This window comes from Pipra filicauda, unplaced genomic scaffold, assembly GCF_003945595.2.
Source record: "Pipra filicauda isolate LSUMZ 115617 unplaced genomic scaffold, ASM394559v2 scaffold115_size4368891_pilon, whole genome shotgun sequence".
In the NCBI taxonomy this organism is placed as follows: domain Eukaryota; kingdom Metazoa; phylum Chordata; class Aves; order Passeriformes; family Pipridae; genus Pipra; species Pipra filicauda.
Genome location: NW_024103607.1, coordinates 465,919 through 490,585, shown reverse-complemented (window position 1 = coordinate 490,585; position 24,667 = coordinate 465,919). Strand labels below are relative to the sequence as shown.

The window sequence follows — 24,667 nt, the reverse complement described above, 5'->3', positions numbered from 1 at the left end:
ATCCCCAAGTCTCATGCTGCTTGCTGAGGGCTACTGTAAACAGTTATAATGTTCTCTGTTGCTTGTGAATTAATGTCCCTGTGGAAAAGTGGAATAGGCAGAATGCCTCTAATCTTTCTTTTATAACTAAAAAGAGCTCTGAGGCTTTCACCCTCATTAAAAGAATGACACAAACTTACCAAAAAATCACACCACAAGAGAAAAGCAAAGCCTAAAAAGTTAATACTTTGGTATGACAGAAAAGAGAAACCTATTTAACTGAAACCACTTGATCGTGAAGAACTATTCCCAGAGTTCACTTTGTCCTGGTGTAAGATTATTGAACCCAGACTGCACCTGCATGAATAAGTTTTTGGTGGAAATGCTGCAGCCCTCACCCTCCTTGCTACTTGTTCCCCTTCTTTCTGAATCCCACAGAGCAGAGGGTGACTGCGTTGGACACAGTTGCCATGTGCACTTTGGTCCTAAAATAGTTCTTTAATGCATAGTAGAATAGAAAAGGTGTACTGCTGTATTACCCTATATAATTTTTCATTTTATTTAGCTTGAACTAAGAGTCACCTTGCAAGCCTCAATGCAAATATGTAGCAGCACATAACATAGGAGATGTTAGAGATGTCCTGTAAAATCAACTTTCCATAAGAGTCTTTTTTTTTCTGAGAGGTATTTGCAAAAATGACACCGTTTTCTGTTGCATATAGATGCATATAAGTAGTCTGCTCCCTGCTGTGCACTCTTGTTGTCAATGGGGTGTCCTACAGGGACAATGAAAAAGTAAAGCTATATTTAATAAAACCCCCTGGTATTCCCCCTGTTATGCCTGTACTTCTGGATAACATTCCTGTGCCTAAAATAACACTCAGATACCTTCCGCGGGGAGAAGGTGGAGTGGCCCAACAGAAACACTGCATTTCCCTACCAGAGCCAGAAAATGAGATGCTGAGATGATTTTTCATGGTATTTGTTAAAGCCACAAGCAGAGGCATTTTTCAGTCCCAGTGGGTGCATTAAATGGACCTGCTCTGGTAGGGCAGGTTTTATGCTCTTACACCTGCATCTTTTGGCAGGAGGAGGAGAAGCATCAGCCTGCTGCCCCTGCCTGCTTCTGGGCTCCAGATGGTTACTGTGGCAGGCAGACTCCACGCTGATCAAAAAGTAAGTTTCTTGAATGTACCTTCATACACAGACGTTAAATTACTAGTTCTTATTAGGAAAGGCTCTAGTAGCTGTGCAGGTCTTGGAAAGCCTGTGCAACAGATCTTTTTGCCTAGAGCATACAGTGAAGGAGGCAGTCAAACAGGCACAGCTCTTCAGAGCACTATCCATGTTGGCTGGAGGGAGATTTAGTTTCATTCACATGTGTCTCCAGTTCTAACTTTTCTCATTAGCAATTTACAGTTCCTCTTTTTGTTGTGTATTCTTCTGAATTTTGCTGTATCAGAATGAAGGTACCCATATCTTGTACCTTCTAAAAAGACCAGTATTTTGGAAGCGCCCTCAAACATAACAAAAAACCCCATAAAATCAACAGCCAGCTAACAAAGCATCAAACGGTCTCTGCCAAATCAGTGGCAGCATCCTACTGATATTTTTCTCTCTGTCAGGATGGTTATTTCCCTTGACAGCAAAGCTTTGCCCCCCTCCCCAGCATTTTAAAGATTAAGCATACAATACCATCAAACTCCTTAGGTAAGGCATAGATTGCATTACGTATTTTAAACTAGAAAAAAACTCACATTAAGCTGATAGACTACAGAGCCTTGTAGTAATTTAGAAATAAAAGATTCATTACTTTAATTCATGCTGGGAAAAGACATTTTATCAAAGTAAGAGTGAAACTTCTGCCAGGTGTGCACTGAACCACTGCTGATCCAGGCACATGCCTGGCAAGCATGCTCTTCATCACTTACCCTAGACAGGGCCTTACTATTCCCAAGATCTTTGTAGCAATTCAAGGTCAGATAACTTTCTTTACTTTTTAACCACTTTCTCTTCCCAAGACTCATTTTACTGTGTAATAAGGCAACAGCCCCCAGTGCTAAGAAAGAGAAACTGGATTTTACACGACTGCAGACATGATCAATAAAATTATTATGCAACATGTGCTGGGCTTTTACTGTTAATTGATTGAGCTGGCTAGAAGATGATTCAGGTGCCTGTTTTTACTTTCCCTTGATGCAAATGCAGACTTTTAAGCAAAACATACAAACTGCAAGACAAATTTTCATTTGAAATCTGACACTATTTTATTTGGAGATCTTAATGGGGGAATGGACAATTTAGTTGCTTCTGTTCCTCTTCTTTTTCATGGGCTTAGCTATGGGACTATCTACGAACAGTCCTACACAGAGATCTGCAAATAAGGTACTTAAACCACAAGCCAGTGTTCCAATTATCAGCTACAGCTTTTCTAATTCTGAGCCACAGCTTTTCAACTAAAAACTTTGCAGAGGCATTTTTTTAAAATGAACATGTTATTCAGTGGAAAAGATAACCTCCTAATTAAAAATTGCTGTAATTGAGACATTTCCCAGCCTTTCCATAAGGCCAGAAGTACCCATTTTGATTTGAGCATCCCAGGTAAACTTTGCATTTACTGTGGCCCAGGGGTAAAGAAATACCAGAATCCTCCAAGTCTTTTCAAAAAAAGCTACTTTTCCTGTTCTAAGGCTTAAAGTGTCTGCTCAAATTGACCAAAGAGAGAAATTTAATAGCACAATTAAAAAACCAGAATCAAAACAAAACCAAACAAACAACCCCAAAACAAACAAACCCACAAAACCCACAACCAAAATAAACTCCTGAAGCTTCCTTTGTGATATTTTCTAGCCAAAAGGTCTAGCTTTCAGTGGACTTTTCATGGTCAGATTATATTAATGGTCCCTAAGAAGCATATTTTTGAAAGTTTCCCATTATTGTTCCTACTTTTGGTTAATCCATAAATGAGAGCAAGTCAGATTCAGAAAGCTTCTCTGAACTACACCTGTAAGGAGGGATTATTAAGCATCTTTCAGAAACAGAAGAAAAACAATCACTGCTGCTGTTTGCTAGTTGTAATGTCACTCCTCATCAACAATTAGGTGGTTCTTAGAAATCTTCCTATGATCCTGTGATTATATACCTCTTTGCCAAATCTTTGTGCAGGCAATTATAGCCTAACTACTCTCCTCTTCTTCACTTGACTTCCCCAATTCAAAGGGAAAGCAGTTGTCCAGGACTAATATCTGACTGACATGCAAACTCCCCAAGCCCTTCCAGTGAGGATGTCCTTCCCAAATGATGTTCAAAATCTCTGCTCCATTCCCCATCCTATTTCCCCTCAAGTCTTTCTTCCATGCAACTGCATTTCAGTCAGACATCATCACTTTCAGAATGCCCAAGTAGTACTTCCTACAAAATATTCTAATCTAGAACAGACTAACATGTCATCTAAGAGATTAGACTAAAGAAAAGCGGACAGACAATGGTTTTGGTGAGGCAAAGCACATAGAGGTGTTTCTCCAGCAACTGCAGGAGGGCTTACACCTTCCTCTTGCTCTGCCCATCCCACGCATGGGCACTGCCACAGCAACAGCTAGCGGACAACACTGAGCCACCACACTACACCCTCACCATGCACTTCATCCCCTGCTCTGTAGCCTAAGTCCCTGTGGATCCACAGCCTAAGTTCATCTGTGAGCCCCGTGTTGGCATCTTCAGCATCACTATGTCCAGGGAGGGAAACTCACTTTCCCAGCCTGGCCCCAGCAGCATCAGGCTGTTCCTCTCCCCATGGTATCCAGCTCCATAATGGCACTTGGGCATCCAGGGACCGACGTGGTGGCAGCCTGGCTGCCCTGTGAGTAGCTTGGCAGAGACCACCACCCCACTACCTTCCTCCAAGTCAGTCCTTGACCTGCACTTCCACTCCGAGGGACGCCTGCCATCGCCCCCTCCCCAGTTGCCATGAAATCTGATCAGGCATAATGCAGGTGGATGCAAAATTAAACAGCCTTGACATCTGACTCTATCAAGTACTTGATTTGCTGTGTTGATTTATTGTGAGGCTAACTGGCATTTCACTACGATGTGCATTAAATTTCAAAACTGTGTGGGTGTGTATAGGAATAAAGAATGCAAGAAAGACAGGAAGGAAGGGATGAAGTCACAGTCAATGGCAACAGCCAGTTTTTTTTCCTGCCAGTAAATCCATGCTGGCACAATGCTGAATACTGCCAAAGGTTTCTTTTCAATTTCAGCAATCAATACTGACGTAAAAGCCTGAAGCGTTAATATGCCGAAAATCCCCCTTGCAGAAGACTCAATGATATGTTGGCAACTCAATCATTCTGCATTTGTGTTTCAGCAATGTCAAATGGCAGTTAAGCAGAAACCTGCTGGCAAATTGACAAACAACAGCCATGAAGCAATTAAGTGTCAAAGCTGGAGAATTCTTCATTATGTATCCTGAAGAACAAAAGGAACGTGAAAAAACCCAAACATACTTGCTTCCAATAAATTCTCCCAGTAGAACGCTTAGTAGAATGTGAGCTGCACAGATAGAGTAAGTAATAAGTTTACAAAAGTTACAGAAAATAAACATTTTCCCAATGTGCTTGAAAGCAATGCAAGCTCCAACATGGGTCAAAGCCTGCCAACTTCTGTGTGCAGTACTTGATGGAGGAGGTCACTACATAAAAAAAGGTCTGATGCTTGCCTGTAGCACAGTGTGTGTGATTAAAAAATAAGAAATCAAAACCAAAATTAACAGGGGCAAGGCTACTAGACCCGGACAGAAGTGCTATGATCCAACCCTTCTCTCAAACCAGGTTTGTGTTCAGATCCCTGAAACCCAAGAAACCTCTTGAGGCTACAGCTACAACTCCTCTCTGCAACAGCAGAGCAGAAGATTGGTTTTCTGCAGTGTGAAAGCCACGTTAATGCTGAAGGGTAATTTCTCTCGCTCAAGCTATTGCCTTGTGCAGCTCAAGCTGTGCAAAGAAGGGAAACCTCAGGGGCTTCCCTTGCACATGGGGATCTCCCACAAGAGGCAGGTGTGATGCTGCATGTCCCATGGGGCAGCACCATCACCTGACCTTCGTTTCAGGGGGATGAAAGGATTAAAGAACTGGGGAAATGCAAAAGGTCAAAAGGTGGATGAGTGTTTAACTCCTTCTTCCCTTTGCTTCACAGCTCTTGTTCATAGTCAGAGCTAAAGTTAAAGCAGGAATGGACAAAGCCAAACAGCCTCAGAACATGCTACTGGAACAGCCTGATAAGAACACTGCTAGGGACAGGAAGTCTTTTTTTTTTTAAGCCTGTACTTAAGTCACTTTAGCAAAACACACTGGCATGTTGCTTGCTGCAGTTCTTGAAAATTCTCCAACATCTATCTCCATATCCCCCATCTTCCAAATACATTTCTGAAGAGTCTGTTCATCTGAATGAATGTATTTACATTTATCTCCTTCATGAAGTACTACCAAGTGCAAACAACCAGAGTAAATTAAAAGTTGATAGAGAAAAGAGACACAGAAAGAAAAAAGTAATGAAAAAGAATGAAAAGCATGCGCATCTCAGTGGTAAAATACAATTAAACATAAATTACTACTATGGAGTAGAAATAATAATTAAAATACATACTGCTAATTTCTTGCTTCATTACTTTGAAGCATTACATATCACTCTGAATTTCCCAGTCAACACAAGCAAAGATTCGGTGGAGACGGACGGGACTGAATTTACATTTTCCAAATGGTAGGAAACTCCCTACGAGCAGGCTGAGCAACACTTCAGCATATGGTTTCCTGCCATCCATAAGAACTCCACAGAAACTGCAGCAGCTGTGCTGGAGAGGAGAGGGGTTGCTTGGTGGAGCATCCATCAGCAGGACTGCTGAGGAGATGGGGTACTCCCTAATACTAGCACCTGGATCTTGGCATCAAAAACACCCACTGAAGTCAGATGAGAGCAATTTAAATTGTGAGCATGAAATGCCTGCTTGGATCCCTCCGGGACAGAAAAGTGGAAGGCAGTCTGGCACAACAAGCAACTCGATTGTGTTGGCAATGACAGACATGTCTGCCAGACTTGGCAAGGGCAGCAGGGACTGTGTGCTGCCCACTTGCTCTTTGCCATCCTGCCCACTACAGTTGCTCTTGATTTAACACCTTTCCAAAGCAACACTTTTCGCTTAAATTAATTGTGGTTCTAAGAACACGTCACTTAGTCAGCCCTAGGAATCAAGAGAGAGCAGCTGTACATGCAACAAGCTGAAGAAGTAAGGGGTTGGGGCAAACTTGAGCCAGTGCAGTCATAACAAATGTATACCACCACCAGATCTGTGACCTGCAGAGTTTTTAGTGGCTTCTGTCCTCAAGAGGAACTTTCAGGGTGACAGATCATAAATCATCATCATATCTCACAGCAAAAACTCTTAAAAGTGGTTTGTCTTCTGTGTGAGATGGTTTGTCTTACGTACATCCATTCAGAAGCGCTGTCACCTCCAGGTCACCTGTCTGACATATCTCAACAGTGACGCTGCAGCATTTCCTTTTGCAGAAAGCTAATGACAGAAGATTAAACAGAAATAATCTGATTTGGCACAAAGTAGCAAAGATAAAAACCATTTATATGCTATTATTCAGCTCTGCGTGAACAATCATAAAAGCCTGAAAAATCACACTTTGCAGGTACAAACTTTTTGAAATCAACACTGAGAATAAACATAGTTAATATGACAATAAAAACAGCACCATAAAGAATGAAAACAGAATGCAATCATTCATATACTCTGGAAAGTGGCATGCTTATTGCTAGTGCCATATAAGTAGAATTAATCACAATAATAATAAAACTTCTTAACTAAAGATGTTAAGAAGTTTAATCTATTGTTTTACTTGGCTAAATGGTTAACTAATAGTTAGGCCCTGATCCTGGCAGATGGTGCCGTGGATTGGCTGCAGTCCTTGTGATACCTGAAGACACGTGCAGACAACATGCACTTGAGCTGCATGCAGCTCCTACCTGGAGTAGGAGGTAAAATGCTTTTTCAGAACTGTTTTGAGGTGCTAGAAGGTCTTGGAAACACCTCTACACATTCCCAAGAGGTGGTATTTATAAATGGAGAGGAAGTGTCTGAACAGATTAGTAACCTATCCGCCACTTCCAGAAGAGACTTTTGCAATTAGCATGAAGATACCAGGGGAGTCGCTCAACAGATGGAACGCGAAGGCAGGCAGGTACAACATCCTGCTAGCACATTGGCATTGCTCTCCAAAGAACAGGGAACAATGATGCTCACCACTCCAGATCACTAACAGGACAGTGTTAATCTTCTTCAGCAATGGGCGAATGGAGCACAAACTGCTCTTTAAAGAGAACAGCATCTCCCGAGGTTACTTTGTAATTTATCCAGCAAACAGTCTCAACTTGCATTTACCTAATAAGGTCCATCTTTGTACTCAGCAAGATTAAAAAATGTTTCACAGTTTCCCTCAGCAAATGCAGCTGATGCGTGCAACACAACCGAGAAAAAAACAGCAGGCTTTCCACTGCACAGATTGTCACATAGGTATGTTTGAGATTCTCCTCTTTCCCAAAATAAGAACTGAGTTTTCCAGTCCAACACCATTTCTCTTAGGAAGATTCAAAACTTGAATGCAAGAGCTCATCCGATCTCATAATCACGGCTAAAATAGCTTCATATCCTCTGCTTCAGCAGAGTACCTCACATTGCTTCAGCCTCTCACTCGGTATCTATCAACATTTACACATTCAAAGATCCCTTTTCCTAGTAACATGTTGTTTAAGTGAAATATTCTCAAACTACATGCATTCCTATTAAGCAAGATGTGATGTTCAGGGTCAGGCTGGATTTCTAGCAGTGAATTCACAGCTATTGCTGCCCAGAGAATCAGCAGGTTACACCAGCCAGCTGTTTAACTGTGTCAGCACAAAGTCCCTCCCGTTCTGCAAAACCCAAACGCTTCAAGACTCTCTGTTCTTTAATAAGTGGTACTATCAACACACTGCTGGTATTGCAGGTCAAATTCTGGTTTCAGTTAAACCACTTTAATTCAGTTAATCTTGATGAAGTGGTGTGGATATATAGAAAATTCTTACCCAGTACAGAGCTTTATCTTAACAAGTAATCTTCCCTGAAACAAAGCTGAATGGCTAGCAGCTTCTACCAAGGAAAATATTTAGTGGTGTCTTGTGCTGGCCACAGACTTCACAAAGCCTAGGTATGCCCTGAGAATCTGTCCTTCACATTTCAGGCAGAAAACATTCACTGGATCCTAAGGGCCAAATTTTACCCCTATAATCCTGTGCGAGGATCTTGATGGAAGGATCTGTACACAGACACTTCAGAGCAAAAGCTGGTCTACAAAATGTCCCAGCCAATAGCCAAAATGACTTCTAACCCAAGTACGCAACGTGACTTCCTGAGAAACCATCAGTAAAAATACATCTTGGCTGACTGCCTCGCAAAGGCGAGGGCCACCAAATACTTCCTAAGCCCGGGCTTCAGGAACTATTGGAGGGTTAACACAGAAAAAAAACCCCAAATAACAGAATAAAACATCTGCCACTGCAACTATAACAGGCAATCTGACAGCAATGTGCTACCTGAGCAGTTCAAGGAGGAAAGACAGCACAGTTGACTACATTTAGACTGCCATAGCCACCAACAGAGATGGGCTACAAACCAAATAGGAGCTCCCTTGAGGCTGCAGAGAAACACAAAACAAAACCTTACATTCAAGGCACTACAACAGTTATATATATAAGATTGCCTTGTGTTCAATTCAAAGAGTGTCTCAAATCCTTTAAATAAACATGAAATTTCTCACTGATTATTCCCCAGACAACACTGCTTCAGTAAGAATCATAACCCAGTTTTCCCAGCCACCTAACAGAACCCAGTCCTCACTTGTTTTTTAGCAAAAGAGATGAGTTAAAAGTCAATTCACTGTGCAATTTTGAGAGCCTTAGGTTTTTTCAGGCTCCTTCACCTCCACAATGACAGCATTTACAGCCAGCCCTGGAATTTTACACAATCCTTTATGCTGTAGGTCACAGCAAGAAAAAAAAAGAACATTTTGGGGAAAATACTAAACAATATTGCATAAAAGCCCATAACGTGAATCTCTACTGTAACTGCTACATTTGATCTTTCCTGATGGAAGCTGATGAAGCACAGGATAGCTTACATTTTCTAGATGTGCCTCTGTAACTCTGCTATCCGGTCCAATACCTCTGGTTTACTTTCCAGCCTTTCCACATCTTCCTTTTTGGCTCCTTGCTTTGTGACTCAAGCATTTTTCTAGCAGAAACCCTCTCCCACCTCCACCCCAGAAAGGACTTTATGGTCCAGTCCTGCTACAACTCATCAGAGCTGCGAGTCCTCCTGACAGAGACCAGGCATGTCACAGACCCTGCTTTGCATGGACTTTTCCGTTGCAATTTTTTTTCTCTCAGGTGAACCACAGGGAGGGGAGAGGGGTAAGGAAGGGCCTGGAGATGAAGCTGCCCCAAAACTGGAGTGAGCAGGTGTATTTACCATCTGGCAAAGCTCCCAGAACTCAACAGAGGGAGCCCCACTCCGGCGAATCTTGAAGGGATTGCTACCAGTAGAGAATAGACTTCATTTTTCCTTTTTTTTTTTTTCTCCTCTCTTTCTCCCTCTCTTCACACAAACTTTAACTTAAAGGTTATACAAAAGCTTCTCCCATCATTTCAATCACCAAGAATCAGGAAAATCATTTCCTGAAACAACACAAGTTACTTTGGCAGCCTCAGCTTATAGGCTTCAGTACCCAAAGAAAACAACTTAGAAAGATTTTTTTACATTTATCTTTCTGAGGTGACAAAGGGTTATTCAAGGACCATGCTGGAATCTTTTCTCCATACTGAAACCTACATTAGCTGAGGAACTCAGGAGTCACTGAGGCTGCCAGAGTATTGCAAGGTCTGAAGGTTGAAACAGTTTTATAGGGGAGTGAGCAGGGCCACTGCCTTGGTTTCCAAGGAGTATGGGAGAGGCATTATAAGATAAATGACCATGAAGACCCTCTGATATGGGAATGGGATGAAAAAGTGCTGACCCAAAGAGCCTGCCTGTGGTGTCAGTGTAGCCTGTAAACTGAAAGGGTGAATGGGTGGAGGATGAGAAGGCAGCCTTAATTCTTAATTCTGATGAAGGGGAGGATATGAAATTCCTGTTTAAACCTTAACACTTCTGCAAAAGGTAGCATTTAATTTGCTTACACAGTTTTTACTGTATGCTTTATGATAAATAAATGTGGTTCTTAGGAGGCAGGTCTTTCTATTGCATCTTCTTCACTGCATGTGACCACAGAGCAGATTCCCGCACTGTAAAACTGAAAATATATCCTCTGCTTTCCACTTGTCCAAAGTTTTCATAAGACAGTTTTAAAAAATGTACTTGTAAGAGAACTTTCTGAGGTGGTATTCACAGTTTCATAAATACTGTACTACCTGGACTGTGCCTTCCCTGAACTGACAGGGTGTTTGATAAATGTGCCGTGGACTGCATACACAGTGGAGCTAAAGAACATGTTTCCTTGGTAGCTCAGTTGTAAACTTCAATAGGTGGATAAATTCCCATGTCACTAGAGAATATTTACAACTGAACCTTATTTATCAGCAGCATGCCCTTACCAACAGCCCACACAAATCCTGTTACACAAAACCAGCTATGGCTCTTTTCTCCTGGTTACATGAAAATCACAGAGGTTTCTTTTGCACCAGGACAGACTTTATAGCCAGGGAGATGAAACTGCATTAGGAGATGCTAATGTTGAAATGTTCTTGGCTCAAAATGTCAGCGTGAGAGGAGTTAGCTCATCCACATCTGCACTGTGTGAGCAGCCTCCTTGTCTCTTTGCTGTCAGAAACCTTCTCAAGTGAGAGCACATCAGGGGTCTCCATGCTCACATAGTCTGAAGAAACGTACATGATGACCTACTTGCCAGGAATTTAAAGATTATTTCCCCTCTGTTTGCTGCGATTAGCAATAATAAAATATCTGGTATCCATTAAAAATGAAAAATCCATGCTTTTTAAATCACAGTGTTATTTTCCCCCCAAAAAGGACCTTATTTTTCGGGATCCCTGCCCATTCCTTGGCGGGACTGCCGGCTCCCTGCCTCCTGCACCCTGCCTCCACTTTGTCCTCCCATCCAGGTTCCTTGTCCCGAAACGACTCATTAGCTGCAATTTACTGACACGTGCTTTCTTCAACAAGATGATTAGGAATCTCTTTCAAGCCTCAGTGCTGCTGACAGGACAGGCTGGCACCTTCCCTCACATTATCCAGCTGACTGCCAGAAGGGCTTTAATCAGCTCTGGCTTTGACATGTGCCAGGCAGTCAGAGGAAAGGGCTGCACTGAAAAGGTCAAAGAGCATCTCACACTCCAACACTGCAAGTCCTCTTCTTCTCTGCAGTAGGAAAGGTCCCCTCCACAGTTGCGCCATGAGGCAGCTTCTCCCCTGGCTGGAGCAAACCTTTGTGCAGTTTGATGTTAGGAAGCCACAGCAGTTGGAGCAGACAAGGAAAACATCAAGGAGGATACAAGGCTTCATAATGCAAATCATGCTTTTATGTCATTCTCCCGAATCCCCTCTAGGGAGAGGAAAGTTGATTATCTACAGAATATGGGTCAGATTTATGCCTTAAGGATCTTTCATTGCTTTGGTTGCTTGCTGACATACTACAGGGCTCCTTGGTGCCTTTTCAGGTTAATGCTTTCCAAGTGCTGCCCCTGGGCATCATCATCATCATCAACTTAATAATATTACTAAAAAAATTCATTTCCTGCACCCACTCCCAGGAGTTTCTCTCATGCTTAACTTAATTGATGCTTCCTCCTGCACTCTGAGAAATGATTAAAATGAACACTGCACATGTTTGGAAGTACCTTGGATTTCAAACTCTGCATGGTTTCTAATTAAAGAGACACACACAGGATGCTTGTGCTACATTTCACTCCTCTCTAAGGCTATTATTATTACATACATTTCAGCAGTAGTCAAAAGAATCTCCTCTACCTCACATAATAGGATCCTGATTTAGACTGGATAATCACCAGTCGTTGATCTGAGTGAAAAATGTCTTTAGGAAAGGGAAAAAGGCTTGAGATGTAACTGGCCCTCTGGCAGAGACATTGATATTAATGACCTAAGTGTTTGACTTCCTGGCTAACCTGGAGTATGTAGTACCCAATGGCAAGCACTGGTGCTAATGAAGTACAAAAAATAAAAAACCAAACAGACAAAAACCCCTCAGCATAATCTGCGGGAAAATAGGTGAGTGATGGAGCAGCAGCTCTGCTGTCTAGTTGTCAAAGTCTCTGCTGTTACAGTCAGCTCACTTGTTTTGAGGAGTGACTCTTCTCCAAGGTGAAGAGCATCAAAGGACTTGTTATGCTCTCAATCATATCCTGATGTATTATTGACACATTTGACATATTCTTCTATCATCCGTGAAGGTAATTCCACAGAGCACAGTCAAAGCTGCAGATTTGCTCAACTCCAGAGTTTTTGGGAGCCAAGTCCTGCCATAGGATATGGCCTGGGTGCTCACTGACCTGTTGGTATGGGTCAGACGGGGCATGTGGGAGCAGTTTGGCATGCTCAGTGCTGCTTGTATGCCTTCCCTTACCCTTGTGGTCCAGGTGTAGCCAGACATGGCTTCATGCAGGGGTGCCTGATGTTCAGAGATTTTGGAGGAAAAGGTACAGGTACATGAGTGTCAGCACTTATCCCACCATGCCCTAAGCACCATCTCCGTCCCAGATTTCTGGTCTCCCTCTTTCTTGGTGGTAAACACTTGATTCCTGGACGAAACTGCTTGACTTCAGGTACGGTTTTTGAGATGTTGGTCAGCTTACTTATCTCAGGAAATCTCAGGACCCAAATGGTCAGGGGGGGAACAACCAGCACTGAAATCTCGCCCCAATTAGTTAGACATCTGCATTATTAGCACCTGCATTTGACATCAACAAAGCTGCACAACAAAGCTAATACCCCTGCTTTTCTGTCAGAAAATATGGGGCTGTAAACCTCAGAGGGGAAAATATTTCACATATATGTGCTATTAATACAAAGCCAGCTCATGAAGTCGACTTTGCCAAGCTGTGCAGTCATTTTGAACACTGCAGCTACACCTTGCTAGATGCAACGACCTTACTGTTTTCCAAGGCCAACTTCTGACTTTGCTTACGTGAATGTAAATAAATCAAGCGCTCCCCCACTGGCCATAATGACAGTGTTCCTGATTGCCACTGTTGTGGCAGCAGTCAAGTTCTGTGGCAAATGACACCAGGGGAAATGCTATGATAGCAATCCGATACTGCATTGCGTGCATCTTTTACCACCAAGTAATATTTAAAATATGGGATACATTTGCTTTTCCAATGTCTTGTAAAATGCTACAGGCTATAAATAATTCAAACCAATAATAATGGGATGTCTGGGCATTTCTTTTTCAGGTTTAAGAAGGTAACTGTCTAACTTGGAGAAATAAACTGCTTTTTCTGAAACAGTTTTCACTGCTGATAAAGAAACAGTCTTCAATTAGATACACTGCATATTAACAATAGAAAAAGACTTAACAACAAAGCAAAATAGTGCTGGTGTATACATTTTTATTATTTATTCATCTCTGTATGATTTCAAATCCCTTCAGAATAGAACTGAACTCCTGTACCTCTACCTTGGGCTAATGCTATAATCACTGGGATACTGTATAAAATAGGCTTCCTCTCTGGCCATGCTATAAAACTGAGAAGTATTTTACTTTCCAAAGACAGATTTTAGACACAACTCCAGGAAAGGATTAGAGTATATCTCTCCAAAGGAAGAAAAAACTTTGGCCCCTGAGAGCGACAGAAGTAAGACGTACTGCAATCCTCAACACTTCCTAGCAGCTAAATCAGCACACCAGCTTTATCTCTCCCCCCTTTCATCAGGCTAACACACCTCAGACTCCCAGCCTGCCCTAACTCTTCATGATGGGATTAGGTCTCTAATTCAGGACAGTGGATTCTGGTATGAAAGCAAGACATCTGCAAAACACAGGTAAAGTATGGAGTTGAGTGCTGCTCGGAAAAAATAAAAACGTACCCTGAAAAAGACTAAATCTTGTATTTCCATGACACCAAAACCAATTCAGCTTTGTTTCTCTGCTTGTTATGCCTAATTATTCCATCATACCTCCTCCAAAAAGCCATCCATAGTTACGTGTGTCATGTGACCTCAGCACACCTGAAGACTAAAGGTCTCCAAGTACATTTTGTGAAATAGCAGCAACTTCTCTGTGGTCAAAGTGGTTTCTCTCTGAGACATCTCCTTTTCTGGGGCTCCTGGGGAAAGCTGCAACCTCCTTGACTATCTCAGCAATGGGACCTAGACGAAAGATTTTGAGAAAGAAGTGGACAACAGTGTAATTTTATTATATGGGTGAGCCCATCTTCAGGCAGTCTTTGCTGGTTAATGTGTCTGTGAGCTTAGCTCCCTGAGCTGCCTCCTCAGGCTGCAAGATGAGGAAAATGTACTGCACAAGGAGGGCAATGGGACCACACACTTGATGGGAGGGCTCAGATGGGAACCAGAACCTCCTTTTAGAGTAGCAGCTCCCAAATGGGCTGCATAGGCTCACCCCTACTCTAAACCCACAGTTTCAGTATGACAGTAAGTGATAGCTCCAAGTCTGAGAAAGAGCGTTGGATCCTTCACTTGAGCAGATGGGAATTACTGTGCTGTATTTCAAAGGAAGGGAATTCAATTTCCATATCATGCCAGTGCTTTCTTTTCACCACTTCAACCCCCTGCCTGCCAGAATCTCAACTAAGGAATCTCAACTAAGTCCATATCCTCGTTTGAATGTTTCTATGGATTCAGAACTTGAAAGAATACATTTGTGCTCAGAAATTATGCATAAGTCCATTACAGTACAACAACAACTCAGTTGCAATTGCCCAGCAGTTGAGCAAGCGTGAGTAAATCCACAATCTGAGCAAGTATGAGAAAAGTCAAGAAATGGTGAACAAGAGTCCCCTTTGAGACCGCTAAACTCTCACATGGCCTCTGAGTCTAGTCATCTGCAAGCAACAAGAAATGTTCCAATAGATACATTTCTCATGTTCTCAGTCATTTTTTCTACATGCCCTACTTCACCACAGGCAACAGAGCACCTTCTAAATCCCTCTCATGAACTTAACACCAAGCAGGAATGACCAGAAGCTGCAACTTCCACGTGGTAAATGAAGACAACAGGAGAGAGTGGAAGTAATGCCAATGTCCTGTTCCTGATGAAGGAGGGGAGCTCAGCGAAGTTTGGTGAAGGCTTTCTTACCACTTGAGATGATAGGTACAAGAAAAGTTCAAAAACACATCACCAAAGTACCTTGCAGCCTGAGTGGAAGAGAAACCTCCTTTCTGACCACAGATCTAAAGACTGATACAGGCCTGAGCAGACACTTGGCATAACTCTGAGCCCCAGTGCACTCTGACCTGTGTCCTGGCTCCAGATGTGGCCAATATCCAAATCCTTGCAAGAATGCCAACCCCAGTTAAACTTTTTCACACAACCTGCAAAAGTCCCACAGCACAAGATGAAGGCAGTGCAAGCATGATGCAGTGTGACAGTAGTTTAAAAATCCCTTTGGGCATATCGGTGTAGCAAATACCTAACGATTCATACTTCTAGAGTGCTAAACATGCCATTACCCCTGCAAGAACCTGTTAACTATGAAAATCCCCAGACAGATAGGAGGACTTTTCAGCTAGTGAGATCCTGTAGCTACTAGATCAATGTCTTCTCATACAGCTAGGAAATGAGAAATTATGTGTTCAATAGTTGAAAAACACAAATTTCTGCATAGAACAAAGGGAAAAAAATCAAACCCAGTTCCAAAACACTGCACTGAGAAGGTGTCATCCCCTCAATTTGTCTCCATTATAACAGTTGCTGGCTATTTGAGCACAGAAAATTGCACGAAACTTTGCAAACTTGCTTTCAGACAAGGTTATTTCAGCAGAAGTTGAAAAGTGCTGATGACAGTGGAAAGATCCCGTAGACTGAACACTAGAAAATAATTAATTTGTGCTAACAATGTCCAGCAGAAGTGACAGAAGATGCTGCATAAGGGAGATCACACCCATTTTACCCTTGAGTAGATATTACGTGAAAGGGCAACAGCAGTTTAAGATTTTCCCTTCCATGTTTGTCAGTATTGACCTTGTTCAGGCAAATTATCAATCTGCATCTCCTCTGAACTTCCATCATTATGAGTGCACACACACACCCAGTGTCTGATGTGAATACATTATCTACATGAATTAAACCAATTTGCATTTGTACGCTGAGCAGCTGGTCTGAAATTTACTCCAGAATAAAATTTTTAAAGAAGTCCAAAACCCATATATGCAGCTGGGATTGCTTATGAGTGAAAAAATGTGGTATCTTTATAGCCAACAGCATATGTATTCAGTACGCAGATCTACAAATATTGGATTCACTGCCAAAAATCATTGTTAAGCAAACTGACTATCTGCATTTTCCTGACGAACCAAAAGGAACCTGCTGAAGAGAGGGGAGACAAAGTAGAGTTCTTTGCAAAAATTTCAGATCACGGATTTATGGTGTGCACAGTGCAGTGCCATCCAGCTAGTCCCAGAGGAGCTGGTATGTCCCTGCAGCACAGCACATTCATGGCTGGGATACGAGCCTGGATCCTGGGGAGGTGTCAGCACCATTGGGATGAGCCCTGATAGTGTGGCCATAATGCAGCAAACTAGCCTGTCTAGAGCAAGGTTGAGCATAGGTGAATGGTGTAGACCCACCTAACAGCATCCACAAGTGACACTGGAACAAGGTCTTGTTTTCAAAGGCACTTTGTGGCCTCTTGAGATGCAGAAGATGACACATGTAACTACCTCTTCCTTTGCAACACTTAACCAGGACAGTTATATTGCTTAGTTTGCAGAACTAAAAGTAAATACTTAAAAAAAGAAGTCAGTCTTCATTTGTGTCTCTCTTCAGTACATTAACAAATGCTAAGTTCCCCCCTACTTATTTCAGATAATGGAATCTATGTAATGAGAACCATTTTTAATAGACCTTCTCTGTGTTTCTATTGTGGGCATATTTTTACCCACTGCATGGAGCTGACTTTGCACATATTCATTCTGCTATTTTAGCAGTAGGAGACTAGGTTAACACACCAGTCATTCACTCCTGGAGATCTGGATTCAGTTCCTGGCCTACATGACAAGTGATAATGAGTTTGGTTATTGAATCTCCAGGGGATATTTGTTCGCATTACTAAGCAACCGCATAATTTGGCAAGATGTGTTAAGTATGTGCTAAGGATAAGACCTGGGGCCAATTGCTCAAATGACTGACACAATGCAGCCTCCCTCACATCACTGCACCAAACTCCTCCTTTGTGCAGTTCTGCTGGAGGTTAAGAGAACCGTGCAGGTTTTTCAGCCTGTCCATATTACTGTCTGTACCAACACAGCCCAGAGCACAACCGTGCAGGTACGATTGGAACCTGCAGATACCTAAAGAGACAGGACCTACATCCCTACTATCAAATTCGGCACATAAGTCAAGGTTACTTTAATCAGCTATGCATACTTTTTCAGTATTCACTGCACCCAAGCAATAATAAAACACAATTAAAGCCGACAAAAAAAGAAGAGGTTTAAAAAATAATTACACAATAGTCATTTTAGTTTGCCTCTTGACAAGGAACCATTAAGGCTTTCTCTGCAAACACAATGCTCACAAAATTTCATTTAAACAAAATAAGAACTGCAACTTGCATGATCACAAAACTACATTTAAAAAGTATATTGCCCATTGTAAGTACCAGTAACACTGCTGTGTCACACAGGCTAAGCATTTCAGGTTTGAGTTTCCTTGCAATGAACAGATTGCTTCTGCAACCAATGTGGCAAAATTAGTCACTTACCTTAAGGTTACTTCCAGGTGATCTTTTGACCCTAGTCTAGCTGACTATACCTTAGATTCAACAGGAGGCACATGTAAGCTTTTATAGATGTCCTCTAGACTGGTGTCACAGCTACCTGGAGAGTAGACTGGGTCTTTCATGGATGATACTTATCAGTATAAAACTGCTATGCCATTTTTAACAAGTCTGGCCATCTCCTTTCTCTGGGCCTCTATCTCATAGATCTCTGAGCTCTAAACAGACCTATGGAGTGGGCCCATCCCAGGATTTGGGAAGAGAAAAATCAGACTTTGCCTTGTCTCTGCATCACCATGGCACACATGTGGGTGCCATGCACCCAGAGCCCAAGCTAGCAGGATTGCCTCTATGCTCCTGAACTACGAACCTAGGAAACTTTGGGACCAAACACTGAGGTACATGAGGACATTTAGATACTTAAAGAACAAAGGTGTTCTTCATCACTTTCTGGGACTTTGGTGTCTTCATCATTTAGGTAAGGGATAGAAAGCATTCTGCATCCTTGCCTTGACATACTGGAATAGAAATAAGTCCAATTCATGGGCCATAGCCATCTGCTACAGATTAAGATTCAAAAGGGGTTAACAATTCCAGAATATAGGAGATCCAGATGGCACATCATTGCCCAGTTGTATGACAAAAGTCAGAATTCTTTGATAGCTTTTGCAGGAATTAAGGTTCAACACCTGGCAGGCTTAAACCTGTAGCAGAGAAGAGTAAAACCAAAACACAACAGGAATAAGTTTGCTGCCATTCCAACGGGAACGATGCTTATTGTGGGGGTGGCTGGTAGCTGAGTAAATTTGGAATGGCTGCAAATCAGGAAATTACTTGTCAACCAGCTCCAAGTCTTTTTTTGGCACTATCCTCCTCTTGGGGAGGATAGTGGTAGGAATGAGGCATTTATGTGTGATCATTTGGGAATTTTATGAATAAAAAGATAAAGTTCACTTGCTGTGAATCACAGAAAACCAGAAGACTCTCCCTGACACAACCAAGAGAGTGTATGAATAAAACCTCATTGAAGGGAAGCCATGGTAGAGTGTGATGTTACTCATAAACAAGTGCCAGTCAGCTTATGTTCCACCATGCGTTGGGACATGCAGCCAACAACTAAAGAGCTCCCATTTACATTGGAAATAATGTTATGGCACTGTTCCAGCTTTCACTGGAGGTCTGGACAGTGACAGCATCTGAGCCATCAGGGAAGGTGGACATGAGCATGATGTTTCATCTCATGCCTGTCAGGACACAGGACTCCCCCCCCATGCCACCCTCACCTTCTGGCAGTGCCATGCCTCTGAAGCACAGGCAACCACTATGCTAGCAGTAACTTCAAGTACAGCATCATGGGTGAGAAGGATGGTTACAGCCTACCTGATTTGCCAGCCCATCTAGAAACATTGAGTTGTGTCAGAAACGACAGATTAAACATTTGCTTTGATTTAGAGTGCCTGCCTTCTATTTAGGGGATGCCAGGAACTCTGAGAGTGTGAACAAGCAACAAAGCGAGGAAGGCATCTAATCCAGTGCTTGAATTTATTTTATATGTATTTTTCTCTCTTCTCTCATAGCACTCCACCTTCCCCAGATTTCCTTTAAATCAAGTCCTACTCCAGTCTGATGCAGTTCTTCTTAGTTGTATAAACCTGTCTGCTCAAATGTTCCACCTGCAGAAAAGCTGTGCCAGCTTTAACTTCATCAAACCAACCATAAATCCCATATGTGCCAGAAAATGCTGCTAAAATGCCAAAGCAAGCCACATTTTCCAGGTCTCCTGCTGGGGAAATGAAGAGTTTACAACCCCAAATGAAGGATTGTAAAAATCAAGGAAAACTACAATTGCTTTTTGCTAATTGGAAAACCATTAATATAAACACCATTTTTGTCACGCATAAAGCGGTCCTTCCTCCTGCCAGATTTTAAGGGTAGTATCTTCATTTATTAGAGCATTAAGGTGTATTCATGTCCTGCTAAAAACACTCAACTAGATAATGATGGCAGAAGTATGAATATGCATCTGAAATCGGGGGGCTGGGAGACCACACTGGCCAGCATCTTCTCCTGGGCACTGGGAGTAATGCACCACAGAAAGCACCCTTCAGCCATGCCAGTGCCTCAGGCAAGTGTCCCCGGAAAAAGCATGTTGGTCACTACAGTGTCCACCAGAGACACTTTACCAAGAACAGAGTTGCCAACTGTCTCCAAAAATAACTGCCCCGAAATCTCCAGGTAGATGGGCCTCATTATCCAGTGACAGTGCTGTAAATCAAGGTTAAGCCTCCGCTGAAAAGGCAGTTCAGAGGAAATGAGTATCATGAGCCATTTTACTTTAGACACATCAGATACTGAGAAATTCAGGAATATGTTAACAAAGGGCCTCTTGACTCAAAAATATGTCTCTGTGTCATATGAATGAAACATGAGCCATGGCAAATTCAGATAATTATGGTCTAATCTTATTTATGACATGATTTGGTGTAATGCTGGTGGTATCACTAGAGCGGGGGCAACTAACACCAGCAGAGAAAGTGGCCCTATATGTTGAATAAACCATGCCTGGACATCTCTGGCTCCTGGAAACTGCTGGGACATCATCTGTTGCAGGTCAGCTTTCAGCTGGAGAGATTAAGTAGCTCAGGAGCTTGGTAATGGGATATGGGCACTTCCATCCCCACTCCTGGCTGCAGTTCAGCCCAGGTTTACACTGATCTTTGTGAATGAATGGCTGTGCCAAGAGGGGGGCCCAGCCAATGTGCTCTCCTTGGGCTCCTAGCAGACGTGCTTCTGCACCATGGAAGCAAAGCCTGGTGCAGCTTGGTTATCTTTCCAGGGAGAAACTGCTGGGAATGCAGTTAAATGGTGTCATCTGTCCTTCTGGATGAGGTCAAGGCATATTGACAGGCAGGGCGTCCCTCTAGTTAGGTGAAGCTGTTGAGTTTATTTATGAATATTATTAATTCAACATATTCCACCCAAATGAAAGCTGGCATTTTCAAGCAACTCCTGAGAAACAAATCTTCAGAAACATTTTATTCAGGTAGCAAAGTAAAAATAATTTTCTTGAAACAACTAGTTCTTCTGAACTACAGATTTCAAAGGTAAAAACTCGTTTATACTGTCTCTGAATGTCAAAACCAGGCAGGTTAATCCAACAGAAAGAGGAACTTCCTAACTTTCCCTCCAAAATCAAGAACAATTTAGCAGGAAAAAACACCAAACATTAGGGATCAGCAGACTCCTTTGGGTGCAGCAATGCTGTGAGAGAGTATGCAGATTGTCTCACTACTGTATCAGGAGTGCCAGCTTAAAGGGTCCAGGTTCCCCCTGAGCCCCCTGAGAGGTGAGGACCAGTCATGCACCTATGGCTCCCCTTCCCTCTGGGACTTCCATAAATGCTGAAGAGTGGCTGTAGCCCTGTTGCCTCCCCCTTCATCCTGATTTTGCTGCAAGAGAGAAGAACAGCCCCCTCTCACCCTGTGGGCTGTGCAGGCTCCTGGAGAGGGCAGCTGGAGCCTCCCAGGGCAGCTGGCAGAGGCCCTCTGCAGCTGCAGAAGCAGGACTTGCCCCAACAGGGTGAGGTAATGACACAGTTGTGGTCTGTTGAGTTGTGTAGCTGGAAAAGGAATTTCTCTGGGATCACTTGCTGCTTATACATGTAAAAAAAGTAGTGTGCTTTTACAATGCTGAGACTGAAGGCTTGAGCAGCGGGACAGATAATATAATACTCCTTCTGTGGCAGTGTCATTAAATAGAACTTTGCATAGAAGCCAAAGCCAAAGCACTACAAATCTCTCTCTCCTTGGCAAAATCCTCGCTGCCTGCATTTTTCTGTATTGCTCATTACCACCAGGAGAATGATTTATTTTGAAATAGGAGGGAGAAGGAGGCACTTGGCACCGTGGCTTTGAAGAGTTCCAGTCTTCTGTTCAGCAAAAAGTATTCCAGCAAAAATACCATTGAAAAAAAAAAGAAAAAGAAAAGCACATTGAAAGGAAGAAGAATAAAAGATTTTGTACAGTGTGAATTCCTATATGATTCACATCCTTTTCACCCTTCCTTAACATACATCCTTACAGTAGTGTGATATCTTCTGCAAAGAGTTTTTCCTTGATGGGGAAATTCTCCAAGGCAGGTCAGCACAACGTTTATGCAAAATGAAAGCTCCCCCCATGCGGTTAATAGTGCTAATGGGAATGACTGGTAAAATGAGGCAGTAAGTAACAATGCCTGTCACCTGGTTAAAGGATGGAGGCACTCAATGAGATGGCAAACGTTGACATAAATTCTGAGTACATGACACATACGACATCTGCGGGGGGAGGGAAGGGGGGACACACACACATGAGACAGCTGGATACTCTGTGTCTGAGAAATGAGAAACTCTGATTAATTAAGCTGTAGTGACCCCTTGGCATGGCAGAAAATACTCTACCTTCTTGCATAGTCTTGTCTCTATTTTAATGCAGTTCTCTGAGGGGATTTTAAGCACATGGGGTACCTATCAATTCCCCAGTCTCTTTTCAAAAAGGTTCAAAAGAAGCAAAATTGTTTGACTGGCCAAACACAGCAATGATTTTTTTCCACCTGAAAAAATAAATACACAATGATATTAAAACTCCGCTCTGCATTTAATTTTAATTTATTGTGAATTCCTTCAGGATGAGAGGAAATGGCCTCAAGTTGTGCCAGGGGAGGCTTAGATTAGATATTGGGAAAAATTTCTTCATTGAAAGGGTGGTCAAACATTGGAATTGGCTGCCCAGGGAAGTACTGGAATAACCACAGCTGTAAGTGTTCAAAAGAGTGTGGATGTGGCACTTGAGGATATCGTTTAGAGGTGAACAGGGTGGTGATAGGATAATGATTGCACTTAATCTTAGAGATCTTTTCCAACCTCAGTGATTCTGTGACTCTGTCAGCATCTAGTCATATGCCAGAAGTGCTTTTGATACCAAACTCCCTAAAAATGCAATAACTCAGGGTAATCTGCTGAAGATTTCTGATGTCTACCAAATTATTCCCAACCTCTATAGTTACAGTTTCACCTTCCCTCTTTTTTAAATATCTGAGGAAGCCAAGGCTGGAAGAGGACCTGAAAAGTGCACTGGAGATGCCAAAGATGAACAGGTTTTTGTTCTCGTTCTCCACAATGTGGTCACCGATGCTCAGTTATGCAGGAGGTCTTTGCTGCTTTTTGGACTACCTGGCCAACCCCTCATCTTGGCTGCAGGATTTTACCTACCCCTCCCAGGTAACATTTCTACCATCAGTAGCCGCGCAAGTTTTCATTGAGATTTTCCCACCATTATCTGCGTGATGGGCAGTTGTCAGTTTGCTGTTACCCCTCCTCTGGCTAAGCAGACCCTGGAGGCAGCTGAGTTGGGTAAGTTGGATAGCGGGATGATGCTGGCTGATTTGTCAGGAATCAATCTCAAGCTGCACAGTTCACCATTTATTAAAACGAGGCCATCATTTGATCATGTATGTGTAGGACTGCCAGTTAAATCGGATTGACAACTCGTTGCCAGCTCAGTACAAGGGAAAAAAACAGTGCTAACAATATGACAGCTTTCCAGCGAGGCACCTGTGGGAACAGGACGATGTGACAGCGAACAGGCTATTAGAGCACCCCATGTCGCAGCCCCAGAAAATCCCAACGCAGAGCAGTTTAACTACTACGAACTGGTTACATACTTGTCTTCTTTCATTAGAGCTTGTCTAATCTCATTAAGCTAACAACCTAACCAATGGTAATAGACCCCTACCTCAACAAACACTGTGTAGTTCTAATTGGCATTAAGAGGAGATACCTGCTGGCCCCTCTGTGTATTGGAAAGGTGCTGTCCTCCAGCACTGGCTCCCCTGCAGCAGACAGCGCTGACCATACCTGCTACCTTCCAGGCCAGGCAGCTCCCGTCTCCTCCAGGAGCAAAGCCAGAGGGACATGCACTTGTGTAAACAGCAGCTCTTCCATAGGGAGTAGGTACAATTTTCCTGTGCTCTGCTAATCCTGAGTGCTAATAAGGTTCGCCAGCAGCAGAGTGTAGACCATTGCATGCCCTGTTGTACTCTGCCTTGAGGACTTGTACTATCAAGGATGTTCCTACAACGGGGAGAGCTGACACTGGCCCTCTTGTACAGAGTTTTTGCATTCTTTATATATTGCACAAGATTATATTTCCACATCCAAGTAGGAGAAAAATTAGCAACATACAGCAGATTTACTCACTCAGATTTATTCTTGTACAAGCAGCAGTGAAAATCTGCCTCCATGCTTTACTCTATGAAGCTCCATTTGTAGAATCATTCATTAGCATTTAATTTTTAAATCAAACTTTAGAAAAATTATTGGTAGTATCTCCCTCTTTCAAATTCCAAACTTTAATAAAAACAGATTTTCTTTTAGAATTCTGTGTATACAGTACCTAGTAATAATTTTTTAATAACGTTCATAAAATTTGGTCATAAATCTTTACCACTGTCTTTTGTTTATGCCATGGGTGTGCTATTGAGCAGAAGTTTTATTTAAAAGGGAAGATGCACACAGGACAACTCCTTTTAGTCCCTCATCATTTCCCTAAATTGTCTACCCAAGGAAGAAGGACTATTTTGCTTCACCTTTTCTGACTTACTTCAGAAAATTTGCTGCTCTCAGCTC

At 42.5% G+C, this 24,667-nt stretch overlaps 1 protein-coding gene across 2 annotated transcripts in view; it reads right to left on the bottom strand.

Moving 5' to 3' along the window:
- Positions 1-24,667, bottom strand: part of SH3RF3 (SH3 domain containing ring finger 3) — a 256,876-nt gene that overhangs the window by 100,154 nt on the left and 132,055 nt on the right. The window contains exon 1 of one of the 2 annotated variants that reach the window (XM_039384464.1): positions 6,461-6,517. The exons of the other annotated variant lie outside the window; for it this stretch is intronic. Within the exon in view, the coding sequence (XP_039240398.1) occupies positions 6,461-6,466 (6 nt within the window). The 5' untranslated portion in view covers positions 6,467-6,517. Of the gene's footprint in view, positions 1-6,460; positions 6,518-24,667 lie in introns of those variants that run through there. 2 annotated transcript variants of the gene reach the window in all.